General features: G+C 46.8%; 1 protein-coding gene across 6 annotated transcripts; it reads left to right on the top strand.

Moving 5' to 3' along the window:
* Positions 1 to 1,469: 1,469 nt before the first annotated feature.
* LOC115548181 (oxysterol-binding protein-related protein 2) lies at positions 1,470 to 24,428 on the top strand. 6 transcript variants are annotated; one of them, XM_030362617.1, is made up of 29 exons: positions 1,470 to 1,574; positions 1,829 to 1,982; positions 2,082 to 2,167; positions 2,958 to 3,032; positions 3,543 to 3,654; positions 3,878 to 3,963; positions 4,346 to 4,490; positions 4,967 to 5,034; positions 5,247 to 5,291; positions 5,394 to 5,467; positions 5,689 to 5,752; positions 5,881 to 5,982; positions 6,116 to 6,253; positions 6,422 to 6,500; positions 6,791 to 6,897; positions 13,217 to 13,376; positions 15,364 to 15,556; positions 17,369 to 17,444; positions 18,050 to 18,184; positions 18,411 to 18,508; positions 19,854 to 20,036; positions 20,470 to 20,577; positions 20,692 to 20,781; positions 20,994 to 21,117; positions 21,747 to 21,863; positions 22,246 to 22,369; positions 22,504 to 22,594; positions 22,728 to 22,748; positions 23,114 to 24,428. In XM_030362617.1, exons 1-29 carry the CDS (start codon positions 1,560 to 1,562, stop codon positions 23,214 to 23,216), a joined length of 2,973 nt encoding a protein of 990 aa, XP_030218477.1. In that variant the 5' UTR covers positions 1,470 to 1,559; the 3' UTR covers positions 23,217 to 24,428. The 6 variants fall into 6 exon arrangements, with proteins under 6 accessions (XP_030218477.1, XP_030218475.1, XP_030218478.1 ...); XM_030362615.1 differs by having other exon boundaries at positions 2,958 to 3,056; XM_030362618.1 differs by lacking the exon at positions 22,728 to 22,748.
* The last annotated feature ends 1,701 nt before the right edge of the window (positions 24,429 to 26,129 follow it).

The following is a 26,129-nucleotide window of genomic DNA, read 5'->3' as shown; positions in this document are numbered from 1 at the left end:
TGTGTGTGTGTGTGTGTGTGTGTGTGTGTGTGTGTGTGTGTGTGTGTGTGGTGTGTTAGCGCGTCGGCCTGCATGTGTTTGTGTGTGCGTGGGTGTGTTTGTGTTTATAATTGTGTGCCGATCTGTTTGTGGGCATGTGTGTGGGTGAGTGTGTGTGAGAGAGTCAATAGAATATGTGTGGGTAATTAATACAGTATAGACCTACTATGATCCCCTCTCTCTCTCTCTCTCTCTCTCTCTCTCTCTCTCTCTCTCTCTCTCTCTCTCTCTCTCTCTCTCTCTCTCTCTCTCTCTCTCTCTCTCTCTCCCTCGTCTCTTAAATGTCCCCATTGGGAATAGTATCTCTAGTCTCCTTTTGAAGCGGTGGCCTCTCCTCGCCGCCATTATCTTGTCATTTGTGGGGGATTAGGCGCCGTAGCACAAACGCGCAGTCACCGAGTGTGACAGCTTACAATAATTGCCGGGCTAATTAACTTGAACTCACACCGTTCACGTCTTCCCTCGCCGGCACAAGACCTGATTTGATGAATATATGCTTGCGTAATTTAGTTCTTAACTTGCAGTTCTTTTTTTCTCCCATTTCTTTTTTTTTCATGAACGAAGCCATTGAAGTAAGTCTCAGGATAGTCTGATAGGGCTATGTGTGGGCTGGGTTCCATTGTATGTCTCTTCACATTAAGGCCGGAAACGTAGGCTTGCTCATAGAATCTCCATAAAAAGGCTGACAATGAATGCCATTTTATTTTGAAGAAACCAATCATCCCTTTGAGTGTGGGCAGGAGAACAAGAATGTGGTTTTTTTTGCATGAGCTTCCAAAGGGCGCTAAGATTTGAGCGTTTACCAATAACAGGAAAAGGAACGGGGCCTTTCAGTTGTTGACTGTAAAGCCGTAAAAAATGTCGGAAACACTTTATAATAAGGTGCCATAATAAATAGCAAACTAGTCATTACCTAACCCTTTGTTAATCTTTGTTAATTGTTTCTAAAATATCTATTTGGCAAAATTTAATAGTTTTTCATCATTAATTTAATATTAGTTGTCTGCATAACCCTAACCCAATCCAAACACACGACTCTAATCCTAACACACGGCCCTAACTCTAACACACGGCCCTAACCCTAACCCTAACCATAACACAAGGCCCTAACCCTAACACACGACCCTAACCCTAACCCTAACCAGCAACACTCTGGTCAGTGAAACTTGTTAACTTGTGCCGAAATAGCCTAGATATTTTAGTAACAATTAACAAATATTAACAAAGAGTTAGGTAATGAATAGTTTTCTATTTATCATGGAACCTTATTATAAAGTGTCGACAAAAAGTCAATCATCTGTTTTGATATTATTTCCGTTGTATAATTATTGTTTATTAACGCTGGGGACCTGACGTCATTTAGACACACAGAACCCACGTGGACGGTGAAAGCACCCTGTGAGCGGGCAGCTAGTCACGTGACATGGGGAGGGGGGGCAGCAGCGGCTGTCAGCTGAGCTGATTTTTAAAAAAGCTCCTCACTGGCTGGCGATGTTTGTTGCGAGCAACAAGTTTCACCCATGTCCGTCCAACCTGTAAGTTTAAATATACTGTGTTTTTTACTCCTAACAAACAATAAAGGTCACTTGATGTATGATTAGTTAGTTTATATTACAATAAGTACAGTTCGACATAGTCTTTGTAAATAGCCTCCATATCGCTGTGTTGCGTTAAACAAAAACACGTTGCGACCCGTTGCATTCTCTATCAACACACTTTTTAAGACGAGTCACCGTATGTGCCTTCTGACACTCGCCTAAAAACTGACGTCTATTGGTTCTCTTCAAAGGAAAGTGACGGTAGGGAGGGTCACTCGGTGATGGACCCGGCCGAGCTCGAGGCCCAGCTGCTCCTTCATGCAGAGGAGGGCGATCGATCACGTGTTCAGAGTCTCCTCCGGCTCATGATGGCCCAGAGTCAACATTTCAATCTCAACTGCAGATGTAAGTGCAGGTTCATCAAAACGAAACGGCTTGTGTTTAACTGGCTAATATACGTTTGATGGTGGGTTTTGGTCTTTTTGACCTCTGCCACCGCTTTAGCTCGGAGTGATGCCAGGGCGGGATGGACGCCACTTCATCTCTCAAGTCACTTCGGTCATACGGATGTCGTAGAGGACTTGCTCAAGGTAAGGCAAATTATCTTTTTGATTTTGAGAATCCAAAAAGTATTTTTATGGATTTGTTTCTTGCCTTGGGGGGATAGGATTAGGGGGGTGTCATAAATATGGCTTGTTAAGCCCCATTGAGACTCTAACTGTGATTAAGTGCGATACAAATAAAATGGAATTGAGAAGGGCATTATTATTATTTATTTGTTTTCAAAAAATGTTATGATGTTACCATTTTATAGTCAATGGTTTAATCGCTCCTCAATCATCTTGTTTGGGGAACTAAATCGTTGGATGTGTCTGTGCTTCCCCGGTTGACGGAGCGGATTGAGTGAACAGGTGTGTCATTCGAGGCTGTCACATTCAATACTTGTTGTCTGAGTAATGTGCTATCCAAATACTAATTATTTGCAGCCCTCAATGGGGACCTCTGATAATTTATTTGGTTGGGGGGGGGGGGGTGTGTTGTGGTTCAGAGCTCAGCTTGCCCTGAGTCGAACCAATTTTAATTCCAGACATGTAGTGCATTTAGCAGACACTTTTATCCAAAGCAACTAACAACCATTCATGCACACATTCACATACCGACGGCGGAGTCAACCATGCAAGGCGACTGCCAGCTCGTTGGTGGGGGGGGAGGAGTTAAGGTGAGGGACACCGTGACCTCGACACTCAGTCAACCCACTCTACCTCCTGAGCAACCCCCCCTCCAGACTCATTGTCTCATTATGTTCAGCCTAGTGGGATGCCTGTTTGCGTTTGCCTGTTTATGTTTTGCTCTTCCTTTTTCATTGGGGTTGATTGGCAGGCTGGGGCCCACGTGAACCTGCAGGACGACCTGGGCGACACAGCCCTGCACAAGGCAGCCTCCTCGGGCAGAAAGGTGACCGGATGTGTGCCGGTGATGGTGGGCTAATGCATTGTTTACCGCATCATTTCCGCTTCCACATTCATCTTAAGTGGCGGCGGCCGTGTTGTTTTATCCTCCGTCCGCCTCAACTCGTCAACTCGCCCCATCATGCAGAATATTCCCATCATGGACTCTTGATGACTATTGTCTACCTTTGCCATTGGAAGTGTTTTTTGTTGATCTGAATGTTTAGCGCAGGTACTGTGTCGTTTAAGTCTGGATCCGAGGAGGATCCAGGTGTGTGTGTGTGTGTGTGTGTGTGTGTGTGTGTGTGTGTGTGTGTGTGTGTGTGTGTGTGTGTGTGTGTGTGTGTGTGTGTGTGTGTGTGTGTGTGTGTGTGTGTGTGTGTGTGGAGCCTCAGTGTATTCTTCATATTATCTGGAGGGAGACATGACAAAAAACTCCCAGAAGCCTTTGAGCTGTTCTGTGTGTGTGTGTGCGTACGTACGGCGAGCCTCACTGTATTCTTTGTGGGCCGTGCAGGAGATTGTCCTCACGCTGCTGCGCTACGACGCCTGCGCCAGCATAATCAACGGCACGGCGCAGGTCCCCAGAAATTTCACCGAGGACGACGAAATCATCACGATGCTGGAGGGTACGGAGAGGCCGGGGCCGGGCGACGACGACGACCTCAATGTCTGACAGAGTGTGATTACCGCCGTCGCTCGAGTGCTCGTTCTCCGAGCACTTGAGTTCATTTGTGTGTGTGTGTGTGTGTGTGTGTGTGTGTGTGTGTGTGTGTGTGTGTGTGTGTGTGTGTGTGTGTGTGTGTGTGTGTGTGTGTGTGTGTGTGTGTGTGTGTGTGTGTGTGTGTGCAGCGGCGGAGCGGAGAGCTGTGCGGAGGAAGGAGGATAACCTCCTGCACGCGGCAAGAGAGGGAGACATCGTTGCTCTTTCCAAGCTGGTCAGCGCTGCACTGACCGTGGCTCAGTATTGTCTTTAGGATTTTTTTTTTGTTATTCTGTGTTGCAAACTGTGTGTCATAATGAACGTGTTGTATTTCACATTTTCACACAAGCTCTCAAAAGTATTTGAGAGCATATTGGTGAAATATGATGAATAGGTTTTGGAGTATGTCCAAGGCCGCATTGAGATGTACTTGAGCTTCCATTCTGGATGAAATCATTCATAAATGGTTGAGATCCTCTCAAGGCCTCGATCGATCCTAAACCGCTCTTGAGAATGCGTTGACTTTAGCAGGGAACGCGCAATAAAGTGGATGTTGACCATTTCTTCTCGTGCTGTTGGCCCCGGTCACATATTATGTGTCACTTGTTCCTCTGTAGCTGAGCTTGAAGGAGGCGCCTGACGTTCACTGCAGGGACCTGTTGGGCAACACGCCGTTACACTGTGCCGCCTATAGAGGGCAGGAGCACTGTGTTGTGAAGCTCCTCAAGCACGGAGCCAGCCCCAGCCTCACAAACAAGAACGGTACACTGTCCACAATAGAACGAATGCTGCAAAACTATGGAGATACACCTGTTTTTAGTGGTTGTTTTTTCTGAAGATTAATGTGAGGCTTTTATTGGCCAATCTTAACTTAATCGTAATTATTCTAATACTTGTGCATATGGGTTATTTTATTTTACTTTATTAAGTAAACTTTTAAATAAAACGAATGTATGCTGAATCATTTGTGGTTCTCTTCATGACCTTTAGTCAAATGCAGTCATACTTATTTGGCAAAATCAGGATGCATATTTTGATTATATTATATTATTGTGCAGCCCATTCCAATAGGTTACGTGTTACTTGGTTTTTCAGTGCTAAATCAAACTTGACTTAATTTTTTCCTTCAACTCACTTTTTGCACTTGTAATGACACATTCGTCTAGAATTACACGCTTTGCTTTTTGGTTAGAGAGGCCAGAGGTGTATAATAAGCTACTAAATTAATGTGGTTGCAGCCCAGACAGCATTTGACATCGCTTGCACCGATGAGCTGAAACAGATTCTGGCAGCTGCTGCTGTCAAAGTAAGTATAAAACTAGAATTGTGACAAATTGCTCAAATTTAATGGCTGCTAGATGGAGCAGACTATATTCGAATAGATAACATTGAATCGGCAACGAGCATTGTATAGCATGGCATGGCTGCCCCCACAAAACCCGATATCAATCCATCCTGAAACAGAACGAACTAAGTCTAGCCGTGAATGAATAACTGCAAATGCATATTTATTTCAAGGAGACGAGCAGCACCGTTGAGAAGTGTGAAGGCCCACTGTGGAAGGTACTTTTTTTTTTACCAGAATTCTCAAATATGGAAAGACGCTTTACCCCCCGCTGGGTTCTGAAAAGTGAGGGGGTTGTTTTTGTTGTTTTTGTCCCACAGAGCTCCCGCTTTCTCGGCTGGCGGTATCATTGGGTGGTGCTCGAGAATGGAAACTTATCTTGGTACCTCAGCCGGTGAGCGTCATCAGTCTCCTACGAGTCACTAGTTTTGGCATTGGGTTATCTTTTTTATGTATATTTCATATTTCTATTGAATCAATACTTTTACTCATTTCAAAACTAAGCCGGTAATACAGACGACTCTCACTTTTGCAGTGTCTCAATTGCGATGCGAACTCCTGTGGAAGATGTCCTGCTGTTGTTGTTTACCTGCGCCTCTATCCATGTCCCTCCAGAGCTGACGCACGGAGCGGCCACAGAAGGCAGGGCTCCGAGGCCCTCGCGCTGGCCTACTGCATGGTACGCAGCGTGCGAGTTCAGGGCACTCGGCCCTCATGCAGAGCAGCCGTCAAACACTCTGCTCTGATCATGTGGTGAAGTATCTGCGTCTAATGACCCCCGTTTGATCACGATCCATATCGTCTCAGATCAAACCCTGGGATAACTGCTACTTCGCGCTCCGACGCTTCGACAGCACTGATTTCCATTTCAAAGTGTCCTCAAAGACCAACTCTATCACGACAAGAAGAGTAAGATGAAAGGTTATGTTCACATAAAACATAACCCAAATCAAATCCAATCTTTGTCAAGGGACGTGTTTGACCGTCTCATTATATTTCATATATGTCAGGGGTCATAGGCTGAATTTCTGTTATCATTTAGAAATGGTTGGATGCCTTCGATGTCCATTCGGCCTACAGCAGCCGCCACTGTAGCCAGGAGCAGGCGATGGCTGGACATGATGAGGAAGAGGGTGGTGAAGATGCTAAGGCAGGGGATAGCCTGACTCGCGCTTTTGAGGTGAGTCAACGCTCGGCAGAGTACCGAATGGCAAAGTGAGACCCTGCTATATTGAGCTGAGGGAAAGTTGAGATTCAGCTCTTTACACCACTGTCCGCTACGGTGCAGGTGTGTTGGCTCAATTCTGGGGTGTCTGCACTCATTTTTTCGAAATGCTGTGCTATTCAGGAAGCCAGTGCCTCCCAGGAGAAACTGGAGTGTGAGGTGTCTGTGTTTTTATCCATGGTGAAGAATGAGCAGAACGACGGTAAGAGTGCTGCTTATAGATGGTATCATATTAAACATTATTTAATAAGGTTAGGGACAGCCCTAATCTTGAATAATAAATATATGACCCTAGTTAACACGAAAACCATTACCTTAGTTAACATAAACACCATTCATAAATTATTACTAGACCGTTGGTTAACTATTAATTAATTGTTAGTTAAAGATTATAACCCCATTAATTCATGTTTATCAATAGGTAATTATTACTGTACCCTTGTCGTAAAGAGTCACCGATGTGGTTCGGCCGTTGTCTCTGTTCTCCTGCAGCGCTGGCTGCCCCTCTGCTGCTGAAGGCCAGGCAGACCAGTGCTCTGTCTGGGGAGACCTGCACCGCCCTCCAGTCCTGTCTGGCCCTGCTCTCCAAGCAGGAGGAGGTACCGTACGCCGTCACCTACTGGCTGTGCTCCCTTGTCACCCACATAGTGGACCACTATATAGTGCAGTAATTACTGAATTGAACAGGGGGATTTTGGAATGATTTTGTTGATGGAAATCCACCAGCCGGTTGTTTATCGGTGGCATAAACAAGTGAATATGAAAGTGCCTGGAAGCTACAGTGGCCATGAAAGCGTTAATAAAAAACCATGAGCGCCCAGCTATGGTGTTTCATTGTTGTGAACAATCGCTAGTGATTGTGCATACAGTACACGTTTAGTCATTTTACGGGCTAATGCTTTCAAGGGCGACGTTCCAAATAAACGCTCTCCAAATGTCATCTCTCTGGCATAAACAATGTCAGGGGTCGTGCAGCTCGCTGTGTTCCTCCACCGCGACTATCAACCTCGTCCATGATCACAGGTTGGAACTAGCAAGAAGCTGCGAAGTAAACAAGAGGTGCTTAATTTGCGGAGGGACACAGGGCTGTAGGTATTTTGGGGCGTGATATAACTAGTAATTTCACCATACATGTTATGGGGGTGCCACATGATCCCTATGGTGCGATCGGGGTGCAAACCACGCCTACACCCTTATGCTGTAGCCAGAATGCAATGCATTTGTACGCAGGAATGCGACTACTAGTAAAGATATTTGTTAAGGCTGTAAAACGGTTGTCATGGGACGCAGTGTAAAATAACTATAAAATAATATACTTGTTGTATATGCACTGTACAATAAGTACATTATAATAAATAATGCACCTTTTTGCACATCGCGTTGTGGGTATTACGTTTTGAACTGTATAGGAATCACATGCACGACTTCAGAATGGTGACGCCCTAAATAGGGAAGTAAATGGGGCATGGGTTGGCCAGTTGGGACACACATCACGTGGATCAAGTGTGTTTGAGGTTGCAGTAAGGGAGCGTTGGCAAGATGGTGCCACTACACATTGATTTTCCTCTCTAGTGCTTTTCGATTGTGGGAGCTTTAAAACCTGGGCGCTCGAATGAGACTTGTGAGGCAGCAAGCATAGCTATTTAAGGTTGAAGGTGAAATATGTGCAGTTGTAATGACTATCAATGCATGCAAAGCAAAGTCAAGTTGTTGTGAAGCATGGTGTTGGAGTTTGAGGCACCTGACTCTCTGTTTCCCACCCCCTAACCAAATGAACAGGTCTGCTGGTTTTGAAGGATACTGTATATAAAGTTGGATACATGCTCCATGGTGTTCTTTTGTGTTGGCCAGAGTTTGTTGTGAATGAGATCATCGCATCCTTGTCAATTGATTCTTCCACGAGCCACCCTGTGCCGTCGTCCTATCGGCTCTTGGATTCATGTTGTAATGGTATGAAATCATATGGCTTCGCGTTCAGTGCCGGGGCTACGCACAATTGTGTGTGTCGGCCTGTGTGCGTGCCGGGGAAAAAAAAAGCGTGGACGACTTCCTTCGCACCTGTCCCAGACGGTGGCTTGGCACCTTCCTTGGGAAAGCCGCGGAGCGAATCCGGGCAGGGAGCCCAACGCCAGATCCGCTTTTATGCTGAGCTCTGCATTTAGAGTAAAGGCAGCAGGCAGACACACACACGCACACACACACACGCATAAACACAGAAGAGCACAACCAAGAGCCCTAAGACGTGCATCCACACGTGCACACTCTGAGCGCTCGTGTCCAAGGGAATACGCTGTGCGATGCTGCAAAACTTGAGTGCGTGCATATTCCCAGCTGCGTCCGGACGGGAGCTGTGCGGCACGCTGCATGCCGTCGCCTTCACTCTTTGAAGATCTCCTCGCTGCTCCCAGGCTCACGTTGAACCCCCACCGGCAGAGCATCCCGACACAGGGCGGGGGGAGGGTGGAACAGAGAGGAGATGAAGCACTCGGCTAGTTCCCCGCACAGGTAAAAACAAGACCTCTCTTCTCATCTGTCGGCGGTGGTGATTGGGCGCTCTGTAATAAGAACGTCTGGCGGTTGTCACAACTAGGCTAGTCCCGGTGTGTATTGCTCAAGGGGATTTGCAATTGAAACGCTGCAAATGATTTGTAACTCCTCGGCTGACGCGTGTTTCAGTTCGGTGTTGTGAATTACGGCGTTGACATCTAGCACTTCTACAAGCGCAAAAATTAGGGGATTCTAGGGAATACTGAACTGTTTGGTTCTTCTGTGCATGCTATATGGGTTCATCTGTTAAATGATATTAAGTGTTTTTTTTACTGGTATGTTGAAGAAACTGGATAAGAAATGCATTTTTATATAATAATGAATGCATTTGATGGATCCTTCATAAGTATTCAGGGATAGTAAGCACTTCAGCAGCATTAATGTTAATTTCTATTTTTTTTCCAATAACCTATGGAATACCAATTCTTTAAACTGAACTGAAATTAAAAAGAATCATTTGTGGTTCTGCCCTTAAATGTTGTGCGAATGAGCCCATTGACGTGCAGAGAGCCAATCCTTATGGGGACGGTGAACAAAGTCCAGGTGCCATTGGCTTACAAACCTCTTGGCTCGGCGAGGCATGCACGGCTGCAAACCACAACGGGCTCCTCATAATACAGACAACCACAGCTGTGGCTCTAGAACTCACAAACAGATCGTCTTCAACTTGGTACATCTGTGTTTTAGCAACCCTAAAGCTGTGTGAGAGCGGAACCCTCTCTGAAAAGTGTGCGTCCTGAAACGGCAGCGCATCACGTAGTCACTGTACAAACAAAACTTGCACTACATGAATAAGCTCAATGTGATTAGGGGGTGGGTCTGTTTGAGCGACTACACAATGCTAACTGGATTATGATAACAAGAGGGCTGCTGAGTGCCAACTCCAAAGACAGCATTAGCCTTAATCCCATATTTTGCCGTAGTTCACACCAAGCAGGCAGTCGCGTGGAAAGTGCAAACGACTCGCTCCTCAATTTGAGCTCGTGTTTGCCCTGCGATGTCCCTGCGGATGTGTGAAACTGAAGCACGAATCCTCGGGGAGAGTAGGGGGAGTGTAAAGCAGCACTTATGGCAGTGCCCCTTGGCAGTCTGTCTGAATTTGCTCTGACCCAATTCATCAGTGGCAGAACTGGAGTGCGCTAGTCGCACGGTGCCACATCTGTGCACATATGACGAGTGCGCGTGATTGCGCGATGATTGCATGGCTTGTGGAGGAGAGCTGGAGGGAGGTCTGTCTTCCCCTGTTGGACTTCTCGTAGAACTAGAATAGGCAGTTTGGTATCGCCGCGGAGACGGAGCTGTAAATGGATCGGGTATGCACAAACATCCGTGGGTCAGGACAATCTGAACACTAGTATACTAAAGTGTACAAGCAGAAAACTAGCGGTCCACAGGCACCACACTGCGGGCGATCGTACTCGGGCCATCTTACTTTAAATCACGCAGCCACCCTGCACTGACGTGCACATATGCGGGGTTGTCTCACTGTGTTGTTCTCAGTGGAATGCACTCTATTGGTCGTGTTGGTAGTGGTGGTATGGGGCTGTTTAAGTTATTTATATTAGGCAGCATATGAATGTTGACCTGCGGTTGACCAGGCACCAGTTAACACCAATGGCTTGTTGTGTTATCACCTTTACCCGGAACAGAAAGAGACACACGCAGGCTAAATGCCCCGCGTTGAACATTGTCTTATGTGGTAGGCATCCGGCGGTATACCACGAGCGTAGAGAAGCTTAAGAGACATATTTGCCTCATCTCCAGCACTGGCTCCATTAGCAAATATGTACCACCCCATTCCATGTTTAAACCGTTGGCTACGGTCAGTGCTGCCTTGATGCACAGTACAGTGTTCGTAGCGGGCCTTAACGGTCCATTACAGCCTGTGTTTGCTGCAGCCTGCGGGGCGGAAGAAGCCCAGTAAAAGCCCATCTCTGTCAGGGGGTCTTGGCCCCGGAGACGGCGTCTCTTCCCAGTCGTCAGCGATGAATACACACCGCCGCCACAGCAGCAGCGACTAAAATAGAGCTCTGTGTTCTGAAGCGAGAGGCTGCAGAGAGCAGGGGGGGATGAGTGTGAGTGCAATCCTGCCCGGGATAGTTAAAGAACAAAAGTGTTTCTGTCCCAAATGTGCTCTTAAGCCAAGTGCCCCGGTCGGTGTGCGTTGGCAGCAATCCCTCACTTGATTCGTTTACATTACATTACGCAGCGCATATCTCCAAGCGGCTGTAGGACCAGAACCTCTGCATAGGTACTCATTCATTTATCAAGCCGTAGCCACACACACTTGGCTGTGTGTGTGTGTGTGTGTGTGTGTGTGTGTGTGTGTGTGTGTGTGTGTGTGTGTGTGTGTGTGTGTGTGTGTGTGTGTGTGTGTGTGTGTGTGTGTGTGTGTGTGTGTGTGTGTGTGTGTCACAAGGCCCAGGCTCTACCAGGACTGGAGTCAAGACTCCTGAATCAAACATACGCTCAGCAGCCAACCAAACAGCCCGAATTGGGCTGGTACTCAGAGGAGAGAGGAGTGCAGCAGAGAGATGGGGGAGATGAAACAGAAGTCCCAAGAGTGGGAAAGTGATCAAATTGTTGTTGAGCTCAGTTGCTAGTTAGCCGTGGTCCCTAGTGCCAGAGGAACAACGCATTAACTATAGTTATCCGGAACGTAGAAAGCAACCCGTCATATTGCTGTCAGGATGATCCCTTTAAACCTCCATATTGAACCAAAATGTGTCTTGTGTTTGGTTAATAGTGAAAGGTTGCTTATGATTAAGAATCAACCGATTTTCATTACATTTAAATTGCGGTTCTTTTTTACATCGTGAACAGATGACGGCCACCTGTGTGGCGGATGGTGTACCAATTGTTTGTTTGGTAATCAGTGAACCAAAGTAGCTTCTACATATGAGTCATCCTCACTTTCTACGACCTCGTTCACAGTGGGAGGCTGTGGTTGGTGTCTAGTCCATGGAATAAGAGGAAGTAGGTCGGTGTACATGCCAGTGATCCTCCTTATCACAATTCCCTAGAGTAAAATAGTATGTGTATCATTTGTATTATTATTATGATTATTATATAAATGAGGATCATAAAACGGTTATATGGTATGGTTATATGATAACATGAATGTAACGTACAATATATTATTTTTTTTGTAATATAACCAATTCATGTATTGGACGTCATGTTAAATGTATGTTATGACTTGCCATCATGTTATAAAACATACATCTAAAAAAATGATCGCTCTATGAATTATCGTACTTGAAAAAATAAGGTTTATCATAATCCATGTGCAATGTGCGGAACAATTTTACATTTCTGAACATCGTTTAATGCAACTCTTTTAATTATTCATGTGACATTGTGATGTGGGAGAGCTCCACGAGGTTGAGAAGCCTTGGCCTGGTAACTGCGTGCGCCAGCGGCCCCTGTCTCCGTTAGGTCTGATTATTTCAGAGAAGACTATAATTACCCCTCCCACTTTCTTTACAGCAGTAATATCAAACATAGCCATGTTTCGTAAATGTGAATATTATGACTTTCGGTCTTCCTGCTGTCGCTGTTCTATCTTTCTGCCGCCTTTCTCAAGGTGACTCTGTTGTTCCCTCACCTGGTTAGAAGCATACTTTTGAGTTGTTTATTTTGGTACGCCCTATACTCTAAAAGCACTTGAAATCTGTTCTTCAAATGTTGCTCTATTAAATATAACCTAGAAACACGAGGCGTTGAATGCGTTCCTATTGGAACTTTGTCTGGGGAGAGTTGTTGTTGACATTATATTCTACTCCTATTTTTTCCCATTGGACGGTGGTTTGTTCAACACATATATATATCCCCTCTCCTCCTCGCTGTGAGAGTCATCTTCTTTAATGTTTGGCATTTGCGAGGAGACTTGGAACGACATTTAGACAATGGGTGACATTGGTCTGGTCGGTCCCCTCGTCGCTCGGCTCAGGTTGCCTCCAAGGGACACCCAATCCTGGGCTTCAGAGCTCCTGGAGACTGTGGTGTTTGGTTCTGACCGGAGGTAACCGGAGCCTAAGGTTAGGAAAATAACCAACTTTCCGAAGCAGCCTCCTTGAAGGACATGCACAGACAGACTGATTAGCTGAGGAAGTGTTGTGCACCCAAACGGGTCAACATGAAATGATGTGCTTATCGACATCTGAATTCTGTCAGACCCTTCCATGTTAAGATGCATGTTACATTTCCGTCCATAAGTTTTGCATCAAGGTGTGTGTGTGTGTGTGTGTGTGTGTGTGTGTGTGTGTGTGTGTGTGTGTGTGTGTGTGTGTGTGTGTGTGTGTGTGTGTGTGTGTGTGTGTGTGTGTGTGTGTGTGTGTGTGTGTGTGTGTGTGTGTGTGTCCGCCTCAGGTGTGGCACTTGAAATTGGAGCAGGAGCTTGAGAAAAACAAGGCTCTCACGGAGGCGCTTCAGATCTTGGCCACCGAGCGCTACGACACGAGCCTCAGCAGGGTCAGGAAGTCGCCCACTCCCAGCGCCCTGACCGGAGACTTCTACGATGCAGAGTCGGGTGAGGCCCCATGCGCCGACACACCCCCACAGCTGTTGGTCTGTATGGGGGTTGACACGCCCTAAGGGGTGCCCTGGCAGCTCCTCTGGGTGGGGTTCCGAGCAGAAGCCATGAGGCGCCAACATGTAGTTCCTCTAACAGCCTATAGGTGGTGCACAGTGGTTGGAGTCCAAACGACCCACCCCCAGTTAAAGGGAAACTTCACCCATTTCCATTAAGCTTTGTATCGTTAGAAACCCACTCATATTTTTGAATGGTCGTGCCTCATTCCCTTATTTCCCTTATTTCCTGGAGAGATCCGTATCGATCTCCAACACTTCCTGTTTAGAATGACGCAATATGACGATTTTTGCGTAGAAGTAAATAGGAAGTGTAAGAGGGGAGGATTCTCATAAGACTACAAGCACAAGGGGTTGGGAACCATCAGCGGGAGTGGCCAGCGAAGCTGTGCATCGTGGTCCATGGAGGGAGTCTTCAATCCACAAGCGCCAAAAAGTCCCTTTCTGCCTTTTCTCGGTCAAGGCGACACCAAATTAGAATTTTATTTTATTATTCGACTACATATAGGACCCAATTTCAATACATATTCATGCGCCCACCAGTGAAATGCTCCTTTAATAAGGACGTGTTTTATTTTCTTGTCTTTACTTTCTGGTAGTAGCGGTACATGGAGGATTTTGTTAGTGCCACTGTCAGTACACCAGTTGTATATTTAAAACCTCCAGCAACCGCCCTCTCTGCTGTGGACGGCCTGGGGTGCACACATCGCACCTCGACCCAACAATCTGCTCACTAACATCCTGCCACCGACGCATTCGTCATTTCCTTTTCTGACGGGTAAAGCCCATCATCCGCCTCCATGTGGGTACAAAGTCGTTAATTCCGTGCAGCCTTGAGTCCCAGACATGCTGTCCACAACAAACAGTGAACGCTATTAATGAGCGAGCGTTACGGTGTCCAACAAACAAGGAGAATATGTCTGTACAGGGCTGAGTCAGCGGGAAGGGAATATGAATCCGCTCCAACTGTTTACACCGTTGGTGCCAATTTCCATAATTAAACGGAGTACTTTTGCGCTTTTTTAAATCGCTTTACTATAAATGTTCCAACACTATTCCTCAGCAATCTGGTGTGCGCATTACAATCTCCAACTGTACCGCCTGATTGGCTGAGAGTCTCCCGGACCGCTGCCATTTTGCAGGCGCTCAGTGTGCCAGTGGTCATGGGGATCGACTTCCCATGCTCCTTTTCAATGTGATGTTTGTTTTTCCATTTGATTGCACACGAGCCCGACGGCTCCCTGGGGACGCCGCTCGTCACATACACAACGTGTTTACGCAGACGGCAGCACTCTCGTGCCACACGCCCCGCTATAGGAGGTGTCGGGCGGCCGACCACGTAATAATACTCCCCAAAACAAACCCCGTCACCACGACGCCTGGCGATAAGGACGCCCTCGAGGCTGGGCCGTCCTCCGGCGGACGTTGTGCCAGTGTCTAACGGGAATGCCTCGCCTCCATCCTCCCTCTGCAACACTCCCTCGTCCACCCCTCTGCCTGTGTTGTCCCCTGACGGCCAGCCCGTGGGGGGGGGGGGAAGGAGGAAGGAGGGAGGGAGGGAAGGAGGGGGAGGTCGTCGTAGACAGCCAACAAGCTTGGCGCAAAACAATGCACTAGGAAGTGAGTTGCCTGTGCGGCCTCTCTCATTGGATCAGGACGGCCAGGTGGAGCTTGGCTGGCGGGGGGGGGGGGGGGGGGGGGGGCTGGGGTGTGGGCAAGGCGGAGAAGCGAGAGGAGGGGGGAGGCGGCTGGATCGGAGCCGGGGACCAAGTTGAGCGCCGTGTTTCCAGTCGAGTCTACTGTTGCGGGTGTGCGTGTCCTTGTTGTGTGTCGCGCGCGCGTCTCTCGTAGGTGCGCACGCCAGACACCCGAGTGTGTGCGCGTGCCTGGCCGTGACCCGCCACCTGTCCCCTTCCGCACACCGGCAGACACCGACTCGGAGCTCTCGCTGAGCGGGTTCCTCTCCGTGGCCAGCCGCTCCTACGACGAGGACGAGGCCCCGGACGCCCCCCTCTTCAGAAGCCTCCGCCGCGGCCGGCCCACCGGGGAGCCCAGAGCCATGTCCGGGGACGGGGACCATGGCCACCAGGCGGCCCAGTGCAATGGGGTCAAGAAGTACAGGTGGGTCGCCGCGGCGCTTCTAGATTGTGTTTTTTCTGGTTGTTGTTCGGCCCCCCGTCGTGGGGATGGCCTTCGTCCATGTTGCTTTCCATGCGATGGGTTACGTTATGCATTCTGTAACCTACTGCTGACCTGCGTGCTTGATGATAATATGCAGCGGGTGGTTCACTCTGAAGGGCCCGTCCTCTCTGACACTCCATGTAATGGGACACCTGCCTGTTCACTCCGTCCTGCGTTTGCATTCAGGTGTTTTTTGTTTGAGTGGCCAGTCAGCAGGGAATACACCAAACCCGTTTCCTGGCCAGCTCCATCTGTCCATAGCTTTCCTATGGCCCGCAAATTCTCCTTGTTTCTTATTTTATCATTTCAGTCAATCCAGATTTCATTTAATTTATCGCTCCAACAACTGACACTGACACATGAATAATTTAGCACAGACAGGACCTGAGATGGAGGTGTGTGTGTGTGCGTGTGCGTGCGTGTGCGTGTGTGCATAATAGATGTTTGTCTCTGTACACATGGTGAAACTAGTGTCATTCACAGAGACTTCAGGTGCTTTGAGTCCAATCCGTTTTCAGCAAGGCTTCTGTAGAACACACAGAGAACTACTCACAGAGCCATTTGAAACTCTTTGCTATTCCTCTGAATGCATGAAAACAAACTTGACCCCCAATTGGTTCATGTTTTTGTGGTTCTCCACGACGCGCCACTGGGCTCCCTGCTCCACCGTTGATATCGAGGCCGTCCACTCACACCTTTCTTTGTTTGTTCAGATTTACCGTCACCCTTCTGTGTGCAGCTGCCTCCCTGCCTATCGGGGCCTCGGAGCTGTGTAATGTCCCAATAAAGGACTATAATCATGGAGAATAGGGTGGGTGTAGAAAAGTTGAAAAAGTCCACATAAAATGGTTTCAGTTAGTAACGGCTCCGTTACATCTTGGTTTCAAAACGCCACAGAATCAAGTGTAAGACACCGAGACGCATGCGATTCTTGAGACCAACGCGCGTGCCGTCTCCCATTCATTCATGGGTTTTGCATGAACTGAGTGGCTGATTGCTTATTACCTTACAGGTGTCGGGTGACTTGGCTTCCAAAGCGAGAGATCAATCTATGTCAGAACTGCTTTGTGTTTTAAATGGCATCCCCTACATCCTTCTGTCAGTTTCTTCACCTTATTGCGATTTAACAGCTATACTACATTAGCATTTACTACTCTGATACTGTAGGCTAATGTTTAGAATTGAAGCAGGTGAGGTTTCAGTGCGTGTGAACCATTTTCCTCAATGAAACTGCATTCTGGCTCACACCTAATAATGCATACTAGCACAAATGTATAAAGGCTCACTTTTGGATTTTTCGACGTGAATAACTATTTCTCAAATTGGTCAAGTATTGAGTGAGAACTCAGTACTGAGTGAGCACTCAGTATTGAGTGAGAACTCTGCAGCTATAATCCACGGAATAGGCTGCAATGTAATCCATTGGGGCAATATTTCCTCGTCAATGTCTTCTTGCTAAGTGCTTGTTTTTGCTGCTGTCAGGTTCAGAATGTTACGGCTTAATGGAAAGGATCCCTACAGAGATATAAAACCATTTTCCTTACCTTTTGCTTGATCCTGTCTCTTTTGTTATTGTGTCTAACCAAGTCTATCTCACTCTACCCCCTTCACCTCCTCCATCCTTAAAAGTCTACAATTTCCCACTCCTGGCAGAAATGTCTGTCCAATTAGAGGAACCTTGCACCCCTTCTCAGGAATGGGTGCATCACTCTGCTCATTAAAAGCGCTCTGTCCTGTGTTGTCTTCGCCCAGATCGTCCCTGCCCGCGCCCATGTTCTCTAGGAATGACATCAGTGTATGGAGCATCCTGAAGAAATGCATTGGCATGGTGAGAAGAACAAGTGTGCATCCCTCCTATTTGAATCCTTCTGTTGGGGGGAGACTGCTGCTGACGCAATAGATGGCACCCAAAGTTTTCTAAATAACGAGTTGAACAGTGGGGAAACTTTGCTAATTGTGATGAATGGGTTCCTGATTTGCATTGTCTGCGGGGAAGTCGGTAAGCGCCTCTTGGGAGTCGACAGGGATCCAAATGCCCTACCCCTGCAGCCGTGTTATTACAGTTACTGAATCTCATTCTAGTCTCCGCCGTGCAACTGAAGGCAAGAGGAATAGTTTTCATTAAACTGACTCAAAGGCCAGTGTTATCATCAGCAAAATAAATCTACCGGCGTGGAGTGTATTGCACAGGGGATGTTTGTGGCCGTTAGAATTAAAAGTGCACATCCAAAAGGAAAAGTTATTCTCTCCAATGGCTTCACAGTGCAGTGTGTCATTACTGTGTCTTGTTTTGTTTACACACACACACACACACACACACACACACACACACACACACACACACACACACACACACACACACACACACACACACACACACACACACACACACACACACACGCACACACCTCTCTCTCTCTCTCGACTTTTCAGGAGTTGTCGAAGATCGCCATGCCTGTGATGTTCAATGAGCCCCTCAGCTTCCTGCAGCGGCTGGCTGAGTACATGGAGCACACATACCTCCTCCAGCAGGCCAACACCTCCACCGACTCTGTGGAGAGGATGAAGGTATAGCCGCCCTCTCCCCCCCACCTCCACACACAGACTCACATTACGGCCGTTGTCGGATGGATATAGATGGTACAATGGCCGGTTCCGGTCATAGAATTAATTCATCATGTTGTTTTCACTCGACTTAACCTAGAATTGCTTTGACTTGACGAGCTTCACTTTTAATAATGCCCGTGGCGCTGGAGCTAAGGACGGTGGCGCTCATTGGGTGTATGGATTGCAGTGTGTGGCAGCGTTTGCTGTGTCGGCTGTCGCCTCGCAGTGGGAGAGGACTGGGAAGCCGTTCAACCCGCTGCTTGGGGAGACCTACGAGCTGATCAGGTAAATTACCCAGCATGCCTTTCTGAACTGCTGAGTCTCTCTCCCTAAACAACACTCATGATGGAAATTTGCACAGACCAGTGGAGGCTTCTCCATTGAGGAGAGGGAGGAAGATCCTCCGTAACATTGTTGAGAATAAAAAATGTAGATTGCCCCGACTATTGTAATGAATGAATGCCCTTAAATATGACTACTTTATTGCCTTTGAATATATAATGTTCGTTTCCCTGGGTAAAGGGACATTAGCACCCCCTATCGCCTATTGACAATTACTTCAGGGAGGAACGTCCTCCCTCCGCCGCCGTTCACTCCCATTCATTTTCCCGAAAGTACTGGCGGCCGGTGGATAACATGGGTTTCAATGGGAGAGAGGAGGAAAATCCTCCTCTGAGTGGGTGGGACCTTAAGGGGTCTGATTCGCGCAAAAATCTATCCGTCTGCGCTATGAACCAATAAGCAGGATCCCTGGATGTTGAGCAGTGTTGCCAGATTTGTCCGATTTCCCACCCAATTGGGCTACTTTTAACCATGTTAGGCTGGAAAAATTATCATTGGGCGGGAAATCTGCCCAATCTGGCAACGCTGTCGATAACAAACCCGGTCAGCATTGCCGCGGTGCTCAGTCTGAGAGACGCAGAGCAAGTGAAATCTGCGATATCGAGATCCTAAATGCACAATGGAAACATTGGAAACGGAGGACATTGTTAACGTCTTATTACAAAAAACATTCCATTCATTCAGAAAGAGGTAGACCACTTCCCAAAATCAAGGTCATCAGAAGTAATGGCAACGTCAGTGTTGTGAGTGCTACATGGTTTGCTAGGTACGCATGACTTACTGGTAGCATTACAAGCAACTAATGACTAACATGCTTTGCATCCTTTCCTTCTTAAATTACAGTGATGCCACTGGTGGCTTTGTATACATTTTGTTCACATAACTCCCTCCCTGCTATTTTGTAGTTCACCAAAACACCCTGAAACAACTTGAGTCTCACATTCTTATGCCACCATACACCAACAGTGCAAGCAGGCCAATGGCAACCAAGCGCACAGTCCTTCCTCCCTCACTTTAAAAACCACCAGCCGCCACTGGCACAGACAAAGTGCAGTCGAGGGAGTCATTAATTGGGATTAGGGGCCCTCTAATAGGTTGATTGTAAGCCTTCCAGACAGTGGATTAGTAGCACCGTGATGAGAAATGATATCATTCGATATTGTTATGATGGTGAGACTCCCGCTAATGTGTTTTAAAGTTGTATTATTATCTTGCCCGCCGGGCACCGAGGGCTCAGTCTAACGCTCCACAAACCAAGACCACCGTCCTCTTCCCTGGGTTTGTGTAGAGAGGACCTGGGCTTCCGCTGGGTGTCGGAGCAGGTGAGCCACCACCCGCCGGTCAGTGCCTTCCACGCGGAGGGCCTGAAGGAGGACTTCCTGTTCCACGGATCCATCTACCCCAAGCTCAAGTTCTGGGGCAAGAGCGTGGAGGCGGAGCCCAAGGGGGTCATCACCCTGGAGCTGCCCAAGTAGGTTTGGAGATGTAAAAAAACTGCCAACTCGCCGAAATACAACGGCAACAGAAGTAAAACGAATCAAATGCGAACATTTACTGAACAAGATCAAATCACAGCACGCACCGGATTCATTATTTGGCCTAGTGTGTATTGGAAAGAAACTTCACCTGGAGCAACCTTTAGCTGATCCCAAAGAGCAACTGCAATAACCCTTTTTCTCCAGAGGTGGTGCTGTCCCTGAGGTTGAATGTTGGCACTTGGGTTAATCCCTGCTGGGCAACATCAGTATAAAACTTGGGTAAACTTGAGGTAAATCAACTCAAGTCTGATGCAGTACCCAATCAAACCTACTGTGATAAACATTTGTGTTTTGATGTGATCAAACCTAGTGCAGTGACGGAGGTTGAGCCCTTCACACGCTCTTCCCTCTCCCCTCTCTGTGTAGGCATAACGAGGCGTACACCTGGACAAACCCCACCTGCTGTGTCCACAACATCATCGTGGGCCAGCTTTGGATCGAGCAGTACGGCCAAGTGGAAGTGATCAATCACAAGTAAGGTTGAGAAGGCTTTTGACCACCACCTCCCCGTACCTTTTATTTGTCCTGCTTTGTTCCTCCTGTGTGCGTTCATGTGTTGACAACTCCGCTCTCTGTTGTCTGTGACAGGACCGGTGAGCGGTGTAGCTTGACATTCAAACCCTGCGGCCTCTTCGGCAAAGAGCTCCATAAGGTGGAAGGGTACATCCTGGATAAAAGGTAAGACAAAGATGTCTACCCTTTACGCCTTTTCCGTGTGTAAGCACAGGTGTACAGGCCCTCTTGCTATTTGCTAGTAAATTATGCGTGTGCTGTACAGCGAGTGTAATGTACCTGGTCGTACACCTCCAGTAATTACTACATTCCCTAGTGGTGTCAGATTACTGTCCGGGCCCGAAGCCTCTTCCTAACAGGCTCTGTCAATATTTCAGCAAAAAGAAGCTGTGCGCAATCTACGGCAAATGGACCGAATGCTTGTACGCCGTAGACCCTGCTGCCTTCGAAGCACACAGGAAAGCAGACAAGAAGAGCGCAGAGGAGAAGAAAACCAAGCAGGTATTACCTGTCGATGCTGTTTGTCCCGCTTAAATCTGAGGTTTAGCGGCTAGCGGCTGGCAGCAGGAAATCAGCAAAAAACGAGTAATGCTGGGCTCATCAGGGCTTTGGTTGCGGTTGAAATAGATTGGCGAGCCCAGAGTCTGCGTGGAAGAGGAGAGCTGCCCGGGTTCGTCTTAAGGACAGCAGATTGAGAGATACATTACACTGAGTGATATACTGCACTGCCGCTACTTCAACCAGAACTAGAACTCTTTTATTTGCTAAAAGAGATTGGTCGAGTATTACTGCAAGAAAAAGCTGGTGGCTTTGCGCGAGCTTGCATTAGTCATCATTGCATCGGATCCCCACTTAAACCCAGCCATTCTTTATTTTATATTATTATTTATATAATTATTATAACGTCCACCAAACAATTTAATTACATGTTGCGTATGCGTTTCTAGCGAAAAGATGTGCTGCAATCGGTTTCCTAGCAAAACCCCTTGAGCCTCTTTAATTGTGTGTGTGTGTGTGTGTGTGTGTGTGTGTGTGTGTGTGTGTGTGTGTGTGTGTGTGTGTGTGTGTGTGTGTGTGTGTGTGTGTGTGTGTGTGTGTGTGTGTGTGTGTGTGTGTGTGTGTGTCTCCAGGGCAGTGCGGACGAGGAGCCGGAGGAGTTGCCGCCGCCCGACGCAGAGACAGTGCAGGTGATCCCAGGCAGTGAGCTCATCTGGAGGATAGCCCCACGCCCCGACAACTCTGCCCAGGTCAGCACCCAGCACAGCGGGGGAGAGGAGGAGCAGGCGGGGGGGGCCTTTGACCATGACATTTGGTCCTGCTGAATGCCCCAATTGCCACCCCTTAGATGCACCCTAGTTGAAAGGGCTCCATAAAAAAAAAGATTGATATGCCCTTAACATTTGACATACTCATAATGGGCAGTGGTATGGTCTCCAAAACCATAGGTCATATCTTCTCTCATCGCAATCTTACTTGTAGGCCGTCTATAGTTTGTTATGGACTCTTTTGTCCTTTCTGTACTAGTGCAGAAACATGGCGCTGCAAATTGGCCCGCTCCGTGGAAGGCAGAACGACTCGCTATGTAGATATAAAGAGCTCGTTAAGGTAATCTGTTCCTCTCGTCGGCAGTTCTACGCCTTCTCCACGTTCGCCATGCAGCTGAATGAGCTGGAGAGGGCCATGGAGGAGTCCATCCCCTCCACAGACTGCCGCCTTCGGCCGGACATCAGGGCCATGGAGGTCGGAGACATAGGTACCAGCCGGCTCTCCCCTAGCTGTTTGAAAAGCCTTTGTTTCCAGAGCGTGTGTGTGTGTGTGCGTGCGTGCGTGCGTGCGTGCGTGCGTGCGTGCGTTGATGTTTATTTCCCTGTGTCAACCTGCCTCTAGATTTGTCCAGTGGAGAAAAAAAGAGGTTGGAGGAAAAGCAGAGATTGGCCCGTAAAAATCGCTCCAAATCCAGTGAAGAGTGGAAAACCAAGTGAGGACATGTTTTCTTCCCCTTCCCCTGCATTCGCATATGGACTGATTTGCTAATGCCTCGCTAATCACTGCTTTGTCTTGTGCCGTCCACACTACCCCGCCCCCCCCCCCCCCTTCATGTCATTGTGAAGGAACCCTGCACTTGGCCCAAGGTTTGGCTCAATCTTTATAACTATGTTTTGCATTCAGTTTTTGCTTTGCTTGCACCAGTACTGAACTGTTAACTTATGCACCGCAACAGTACTGTACCTTCTTTATCATTGAAGTGTTGCACTATAGCACCCTCTACAGGACGTCAAAAGCACATGCAACACTTATTCTCAAACACTATTGGGCACACTGCACTGCGAACACTAGGCTCCAAGACTCCTAGTGCAGACTTTGTTTGCTGTAGCACATGTTTGTCATGCTTGCCATCACCTCAATACACGGGTGTATCATTTAGCATGCTGCACGTTGACTCCCCACCCGCTGCCACGCCGTCAGTGACTCCCCTGTCATTGTTCCCGTCCGGCAGGTGGTTCGCCCAAGGGCCCAACCCCCACAACAAGGCCCAGGACTGGCTCTTCTCCAAGGGTTACTGGGAGAGAAACTACAACCAGTTGCCCAATATCTACTGAGAGCACCGGACGTCTCGGAAAAATAACAATAAACCTGTATAAGATTATCTCCGTCCTCATTCAAACCCTGCTCTGGTCTGTTCAAGAGCTTCTGGTGTTGTCCGTTCATCTGATCACGAGGTAGAGGAGAGGTCTTCGTGGCTGTGGTGCAGGCGAGGAACATACCTTAATGTGAAACGTGATGTTGGATGTGGGCCGACACTTTTGAGGCAGGCTAGGATTGTTAATGTGCCGTGAAGATGATTGACACAGCTGTTTTCAGTCCGTTTTCGTAGTGGACATCGCGTTACACTTAAAGCACAAGGTCAAACCTTAAACAACCTCCATAACGTACTCTCGACCGCTCCGTTTTGCGACGATATAGAGAACAGTGTAGATTTGTTTTGATAAAGACAAGGGTGTATTTGATCATACTTGGTAGATTGTGTGTTTAAACCTGAATGTGAATTAGTCACCCTATGCTGTTATTGAATGTGTGAACCAACTAGTTTCATCTGTATATGTAAAAGAACAACTGAGAGGCAAACATTAGCTCGCCTCCTCACTAAGCTAATTTATTCCCGGGGTCGACGTTGCATTCATTATTCTATTCGTTATATTACCTCCTCTGTTTGGCTCGCTATCAACTGTCATGTGAACAAACCTTTCAGGAAAAACGTACTGTACATTCATCTCAATTTCTTTGGAGATATAATGCATTGTAGGATTTAGTGGGTCACCAGCTCAGTACCGCACTGAAAGAATGGCATCGGTGTTTGTACAACCCTATTTCCCTCGGTAATGGCAATGAATAGGTAGCCAACAAGCTGATAATGTCGACCTGTTAAGAGGTAGAAGTTTAAAGTTTTGTTTTTGTTGTTTTGGCTATTCTGCTGTCTGTAGAACATGGCTCAAATGGATTGAAACCAACAGCGTTAATTACAGGATAAATGCATGTGCAACACTTTTTAACTATGCAAGCATTTAGCAAGTACTACACTTTAGTTTTTTTTAATAGAACTTCATTAAATGTAAAGCACTGATACCATGCCTTCCCTCTGTTGTGAATAACTGGTAGAGGTTGTTGAATCTGTAGGTTGTAAGTGTATCTCGTTGGACTAGGTCTATTATGGTTTTCCTTCTCGAACAATAATTTAATCTAATTGTGGATAAATAAAGGCAAAAAGTTTATATTGTTACTAAATAAATCTTAACTGCTCATGATGTTCTTAATGTCTTGTCTTATTCCTCTGGCTCTTTTTAGTTATTACGGGGTAATGCAGGGTGATGAAGCAAACTATGTTCGCTCAAAAGATGCATGGTTTTTTATTTATCTAAAAAAATAAGCCTATATTATTGACGGCCGACGATTCCGTCATCAGTATTGGTGACTGGGTGTCAGCGTGGGTTCTGACTGGCAGGACCCTAAACAAAACGGCCATTACGTCCTGTCACCTGCAGACGCTGAGCTGGTTGACCGTCACTCTTTGGTGATGGTCTTGTGCATGGGTCCCACCCAGATTGCCTCAGTGCATGGGTCCCACCCAGAGCCTCTTTCACCACCGCTCAGGTACAGGAAACAATGGGGGATGTCGATTGTCTGGTTGGAGGGATGAGAATGGAGAGCCGGCTAGTCTCAGGTGAACCAAGGCCTTCTCTTGGTTGGTAGCAAGAGACTGCACTGCCACTGAGGTCCATAGTCACCCCTCATGTTTCATTTGATAAAAACGACAGTGTTACCCCCTATGTTTTACTTGATCAATATCGATAGGTTTACCCCTTATGTTTATTTCATGACGGTCGATAAAAAACATAGTTACCCCTTATGTTTTTTTTCTTGACGACCAATAAAAAACAACAGTGTTACCCCTTATGTTTTTTTCATGACGACCAAAGAAAAACAACACTGTTACCCCCAATGTTTTGTTTCATGACGACCAATTAAAAACGACTTATATTTTATTTGACAAAGACAACAGTGTTACCCCTTATGTTGTTTTTCATGAAGACCAATAAAAAACAACAGTGTTACCCCTTGTGGTTTTCTTCATGACGACCAAAGAAAAACAACAGTGTTACCCCCTATGTTTTATTTGATGAATATCGACAGTGTTACCCCTTATGTTTATTTCATGACGGCCGATAAAAAACGACAGTTACCCCTCATGTTTTTTCCATGTTGACCAATAAAAAAAGACAGCGGTACCCCTGTCAACGTTATTGCAGGGATTTGAACCTGAGGTGTTTGGAGTATTAACCTCCGAACTTATCAATGCACCATCAAGACACAGAATAAACTCAACACAATGGTTATACTTGACTTTATAATTCATAATTCGCATGAAATAGAGATAAGAGTCTTCCAACAGAGGACATCAACCGGACTTGAACCCTGGTCTCCAGGGGGTTAGCTCACAGCTCTCTCCACTTCCCACTGTGATTCATTATTTAAATATGTCTGTGGTTATATATGACAATTGCAATAGACATGATAGCATTACATTTCAAATTAAAGATATTGTGTTTTCCACAGAAATTTAGCCGCGGTCGTCAGTGGGTACACTCCACTGCACCACTGAGGCGATGAAAATTCACAATGATCAATCATCAATAAAGAGGATATACATGACATTAAAATGTATGTGTGTTTTTCTATTATTTCCCTTATGTTTTTTTTCATGACGACCGATAAAAAACGACAGTGATTTCCCTTATGTTTTTTTTCATGACGACTGATAAAAAACAACAGTGTTACCCCTTATGTTTTTTTTCATGACGAGCGATAAAAAACAACAGTGTTACCCCTTATGTTTTTTTTCATGACGACCGATAAAAAACAACAGTGTTACCCCATATGTTTTTTTTCATGACGACCGATAAAAAACAACAGTGTTACCCCTTATGTTTTTTTTCATGACGACCGATAAAAAACGA

Source organism: Gadus morhua, chromosome 8, assembly GCF_902167405.1.
Source record: "Gadus morhua chromosome 8, gadMor3.0, whole genome shotgun sequence".
Classification (NCBI taxonomy): Eukaryota; Metazoa; Chordata; class Actinopteri; order Gadiformes; family Gadidae; genus Gadus; species Gadus morhua.
Note: the sequence above shows the minus strand (reverse complement) of the source record. Positions and strands in the feature narration are given on the sequence as shown.